Source organism: Nelumbo lutea, chromosome 7 (assembly GCF_056320005.1).
Source record: "Nelumbo lutea isolate HS-2025 chromosome 7, American lotus-T2T, whole genome shotgun sequence".
Lineage (NCBI taxonomy): Eukaryota > Viridiplantae > Streptophyta > Magnoliopsida > Proteales > Nelumbonaceae > Nelumbo > Nelumbo lutea.
The window spans coordinates 8,479,889-8,485,888 of record NC_142690.1 but is presented as its reverse complement, the minus strand read 5'-3'; the positions used below and the strand labels follow the sequence as shown (position 1 = coordinate 8,485,888).

General features: G+C 37.6%; 1 protein-coding gene across 1 annotated transcript; it reads left to right on the top strand.

The window, feature by feature from the left end:
- Window positions 1-222: 222 nt before the first annotated feature.
- LOC148844929 (serine carboxypeptidase-like 40) lies at window positions 223-4,240 on the top strand. Its single transcript, XM_088954508.1, has 8 exons — window positions 223-1,073; window positions 1,560-1,667; window positions 1,758-2,032; window positions 2,139-2,399; window positions 2,564-2,682; window positions 2,778-2,870; window positions 3,256-3,361; window positions 3,902-4,240. Exons 1-8 carry the CDS (start codon window positions 704-706, stop codon window positions 4,049-4,051), a joined length of 1,482 nt encoding a protein of 493 aa, XP_088810634.1. The 5' UTR covers window positions 223-703; the 3' UTR covers window positions 4,052-4,240.
- Window positions 4,241-6,000: the final 1,760 nt, after the last annotated feature.

The window sequence follows — 6,000 nt, the reverse complement described above, 5'->3', positions numbered from 1 at the left end:
TAGGTTTAAGTAAATCCGTGAAATTATAGGGGTGCTTAAATGATCCTAATGATTATTATTTGCCACATGGCAATTCATAGGTCACAAAGGATACGGAAAATCATGGAATCTTTTACTCTTGAGGTTGTTGGACTCCGCATGAAGACACATTCAGAGACATGGCTGTTGTTAGCTTGTTGCTTGCTTCTTATAATATAGAGTTGGCATGGATGAGGAGTGTTCCAAGTAACCAGTTTGTAGTTAATCTCTTGTGTCAGTCATCCAATCACGTTACACAACATCAGATCTGTAAAAAGGTCCCACATGACTGGCTGATGCTCTGGCTCATGATTGGTCCAGTATCCTCCGGTTACTGTAGAGGATTTGAAATAGGAAACCCCTGATAAGTAAGAGGGAGGCAGTTACAGCGACTAGAAATGTGCTAACTTTACAGTTTTGACCCCACTGGGAAGCTCAATTTCGGTTCGTTTTGGTCTCTATCCATTGGGTGAGACATTCGACCCGACCCGACCCGTTTGCACTGAATATGGACAAACAATTTGGTTCAACGGTTCAACGAATCGGAACTTTTAGTGGGAAAGATTGTGAAATTTAACAGCTAAATTTTATCAAGATTAGTTGTGAGGAAGACTGAGATATATAAATAGTTGTCTTCTGTGATGAAACTTGTCTCATATTGAAGCTTGTGAGAAGAGAATAGCAGATGAAGAAGGTTGATCTTGTTATTTGCTTTCTTCTCTCTCTCTCATGCTATGTTGCTCAAAGCCATGGAAGGCAAGCAGATGCTCTTGCCCGTCTCTATCAGGCGAAGCTTCAGAACAAAGCTGGAATCGACCTGACCAGTAGTTATGAAATGAAGATGACCCAAATCATAAATGAAGCTGAAGTCCTTCCACAGGAAGGATTGAAGGAGAAGGATATGATCGAGAGGTTGCCCAGACAGCCTCCTGTTGGGTTCAAGCAGTATGGAGGTTATGTCACGGTCGATGAATCAGCTGGTCGGGCTCTTTTCTATTACTTTGTTGAAGCTCAGTATCCCAAATCCAAACCTCTACTTCTTTGGCTTAATGGAGGTACTTTGATCGATCTCAATCTTCTGCTTCACTTTCTTCCTTTCTTAATTCCCTTCTTTCTTTGAAATGGGTTTTTCATTTCTGTGTGGTCCATTTTTCCTACCAGTAGGTCTAAAACTTATAATACATGAAAATGACTGCAATGGGGGCTCTTCATGTGTGCGTGGGGACTGATGAGGGGTCCCTCATTTCATGTCAAAACGAGGTGGGGAGTGGGGCCCCTCTTTGAACCAACCTTGCTTTTCTATGTGAAAAGAATGTGAACCATTTCTTTAACAATCAATCATTCTTGTTATTATTATTGTATTGATACTTCTTTGGTAGTTCAAAAATGCTGATGGTTAGTTCATCTGTTTTCATGTCCTCAATCTTCTATGATTAATAAGTAATGATTTAAAAATAATGGCTTTTGTTGTTAATTCTAGTAGTAATTAGTAGTCAAAATCAGAGTGATTTGAACGTTTTTGGTGTTTCATCTCTTTCAAGGTCCCGGGTGTTCTTCACTTGGGTATGGAGCAATGGAGGAGCTTGGTCCATTCAGAGTTCACAGTGATGGCAAAACACTCTACGAAAATCGATATTCATGGAATAGAGGTTGCGAATGTTTCAATCTTTTTTCCCTTGATAGAGGTTGAGTCATTCACAATGATCTTAATTTCCTCTCTTCTTTCTTGTTTTTAATAGTGGCCAATGTTTTGTTCTTGGAGTCTCCTGCTGGTGTAGGCTTTTCTTACTCAAACAGAACATCTGATTATGCTACAAGAGGAGATCAAAGTACAGCTGAAGATAACTATGTCTTCTTGGTAAATTGGTTAGAGAGATTTCCTGAGTACAAGACTAGAGATTTCTATATAGCTGGAGAGAGCTATGCCGGCCATTATGTTCCCCAATTTGCTCATACCATTCTTCAGCATAACAAGATTGAACAGAACAACATCATCAATCTCAAAGGGATCATGGTACTCTCTCTCTCTCTCTCAGACTGGGTTACACAAGTATCATTCAGAGCCATTAAAGAATCAATTTACATCTTTACATATTTTGTTGTCTATGCATATATTGCAGATTGGCAATGCAGTGATCAATGACGAAACTGACCAGAAGGGCATGTATGATTATGCTTGGACCCATGCTCTGTCTTCAGATGAAACCAACATAGCAATTAACAAATACTGCAATTTCAGTGAGAGTGAGCTTGAATGGAGTGACGAATGCATTAACAGTACTAATGAAGCTTTTATGAATGAGGTCTTAATAGATATCTACAACATCTATGGCTCCCAGTGCTTCTCCTCCAACCTGACAGAGAAACCCAAAAAGGCCTCGGTAAGATTAGCTTTATAAAATAACAGCTGAATTGGTGGTTAGTTCCTTGGAACAAAATTTGAAAAGGCAATTAAACAACGATGATTTCTCAAAAGAATTTCATCTCTTTAAGAATCTTATATGAAAGTTTTACTGACTCAGACAGATTGCTTGTTGTTTTGCAGCTCATGAACTTCGATCCATGCAGCGATAATTATGTCGTTGCTTACTTAAACCAGCCAGATGTCCAAGAAGCTCTTCATGCCAATATCACCAAGCTCAAATATGATTGGCAACCCTGCAGGTAAGTAACAGGAAGGAACCCCTCTACTTAGCTTGCATGTTTTCATCATTCTTCTCACAACTTCGGCATTTTAATAGAATTCATAAAAATCGCAGCGATGTACTCACTAAATGGGATGACAGTCCATCAACAGTTGTTTACCTTCTACAGGAGTTTATGGATAATGGAATTCGCGTTTTGGTGTTCAGGTCAAGTAGTTTCCTATTTTTCCATTGAAAACCATTAGGATCTAATCATGAACAGAACATATATAGCATGAATTTTGAGGATTTGAATCAAATTGACTGGGCCTCATCTTAATTATAACCTATATCCTCTAAATCAAAAATGGCTTCACTTGATTCTTCATGAGAATTCAAATGGAACTGGATGAATTACCACTGAATGTCTGAAACCATGTATCCGATAAAGATTGGCATACTAAAGCATTGGTCTAGACCTTCGGTTTTTGTATTTTTGTGAACCATCAATGATGTCACAATTTAAGAAACATAACCCACTAAACTCAGTTGATCATTCCTGCTAAAATGGTATTTGCATCACTTAACATGGTTCTCACTGTATGAATTGCAGTGGCGACGTAGATGGTAGAGTTCCTGTAACTTCAACCAGATATTCTCTGAATAAGCTTCAACTTCAAGTAAATACGTCATGGTATCCTTGGTACACAAAACGTGAGGTAATGTTTTCCTAATCACCTTATAATAGACTCTCTCTCTCTCTCTCTCTCTCTCTCTCTCTCTCTCTCTCTCTCTCTCTCTCTATATATATATATATATATATATATATATATATATATATATATATGTCTGTTTATTAATTAATTCTTATCTTCATGCAAATTAAAAGGACCTGAGCCAGCTCATTAGCTAGGCCAGGTTTTCAAGCGCACTGAGTGTTGGGCTTGAGCCCAAACACAAATGAGTATCTTTAGACATTATCCAGGACTATTGGGCCATAGAAAACTTTCTCATGAATTAATGTACACCACCAAGCAGATCTTCTAGCCCTCACAAAGCCATCTTTTTGGATGGTTCAGATCAGATCACTTGATTGACTTCTGGGCTTGGACATCTCTGGCGGCAAATCATCTTCTTATAATGGGAATATGTGGATTTAATTACTGAAATCCACCCCTCAGTTTTCAACTTTTCATGTAAAACCAAAACCATATATATGATGATATATGTAGATGTGGCATTTCACTTGGTGGTAACAGGTTGGTGGATACACTGTTGTGTACAAGGGTGGCTTAACGTTCGCTACAGTGAGAGGAGCAGGTCACGAGGTCCCAAGCTACCAGCCACTGAGAGCACTTACACTTGTTAGCTACTTCCTTCATGGAAAGCCCCTCCCCCGCAATGCCTGAAGCACCTTATAGAAAGCAAAGAAGCCAAAACTACCCAAATATTATTTGAAATCATGAATATATTATTTGTAGTGTCCTCAATTATACTTTTGCCATTTAATCAATGTTATCTCAGCAGAGGTCGGATGGTTAGACCGTCCAGTCAGTCCAGTTCAACCATTACCAATTCATCCAGAATTTTCCATTTTATGTCTTGCCGGCATTATAGATTTTTCTTTCATTTAATAACTAATAATCATGGTGATGCATAGGTTAAGTACTTCCGATTCACAATTAATTAAGAATCCTCATTTCACCTCCAAAACATTGATAACAAGAGGGACCCTGACTTAATTTCAAATTTGGCTTGTTTCAACACAATGAGAGAATTGCAGATTATGAGTAAAAGAAAGGAACAAGTGGTCTCAACTTACATACAGGGGCGGAGTCAGAAATTTTTTATACAAAAATGAATCGGAGAGAGGAGGGGGGAATAAATATAGATGGCCATAAGAAGACCAACCCATTAGAATGGGAAATGGGGGAAGGAAAATTTTATATACAAAAAATATTTATAAATAGTGATTTCTGGAGTATAGGGGGCCAATGGGCCATGGCTCCCTGGGTCCCCCTGGCTACTCCCTTCCAACATAAGGTCTGAACAACCGGTTCCAACAGCCATTGCTTCTGTTCTGTGCATTGAGAACAGCCCTTGTCCGGTTCCACTTGTTTTGAATTCGCATGGGCTTCCCACAAAACATGCCTTGTACACATTTAGTTCCTTTTCTATATTCTTGTAAAGCGGTTGGTATAGTAGCGGCTGTTTCTGAAACCGGTGACGAGGGCCAACCATTCAGTACTGAGTCCTACGTGGGGCTGGGAGATTAATTGGTTCATAAATGAACTTGATTTTCTTATCCTAAACGTGTTCTCTAAGCAAACATTTGATGGCGATTGGACGTCCAATTTCAAATTTTGGAAGTTGGAACCTCTCAAGGTGTGAGGCATTAATCAATCAGATTATCTAAACAATAGTGGACCACGTATATCCCTTAATATTTTCTCACTCTCGGTGGATCATTTCATCTCTAGATGGGATTCATCCAAATCCAATAATGGGTCTGATCTTTCAAAGGTCTGCTACTTAACGTACCCGAAACCACAATTATAGCAATCTGGCATCCTCAATCCAATCCCTTCAATAAACAACATCATATTCCAACCAGTATTCTTGTCTTAGTATTAGGATAAATTATTGAAGCATCCCCTCAAGTTTTTTATGGTTGTTGAAACCTTCTTGCAAACATCTTTCTGAACTTTCTGATAAATAGTTACAAATAGATCGTCTTCTTTGTTAGAATCCTCTAACAACAGTTACAAAAATGTCCAAAATACTCATAAAGTTAATATTGGGATTCGTTTTCATGGAAAAAAATAATACAAATTTATAAACAATAAGAAAAAGATAATTTAAAATTGTAGTTTTCAAAAAAGAGATAAGGGTTTGAGGTAGTGAATCATATGAAGAGAAAATTTAGAAAATAAATATTTTTGTCAAAAGTAATTGAGTGGGTATTTTGGACATTTTCATGACTCTTTTTAGAAGATTCTACTAGAGGGGGTCTACTTGCAACTATGTCAGAAAGTTCAGGGCTGGTGATTGCAAAATAAAATTTTCATTTATTAAGAATTTGGATTTGCTCCAAACAAAAAACGGTTTCAATACATTCCAACGTAATATGTGTGCGTACATCTATACTACTATAAAAATTACGAATAGCTTCAAAAATTTATGGGATTTTTATTGACTAAAATACCCCTTTTTTGAAATACAATCCCTTTGTTGTGAGGGTAGAAAATGTAATTTGAATATTATTATTCCATTCAGTACCTTCTCGTTACATCTCACATTTAATGTATTCTCTCATTTACCCTCATTGAATCATATATTTAAAGCATTAATTTATTCT

Excerpts from the sequence above, each read along its gene's own strand:
- LOC148844929 (XM_088954508.1), top strand. The coding sequence starts at position 704 with ATGAAGAAGGTTGATCTTGTTATTTGCTTTCTTCTCTCTCTCTCATGC. Across the intron at positions 2,033-2,138 it reads TCAATCTCAAAGGGATCATG|ATTGGCAATGCAGTGATCAA; the intron begins GTACTCTCTCTC and ends CATATATTGCAG. Across the intron at positions 2,871-3,255 it reads ATTCGCGTTTTGGTGTTCAG|TGGCGACGTAGATGGTAGAG; the intron begins GTCAAGTAGTTT and ends TATGAATTGCAG.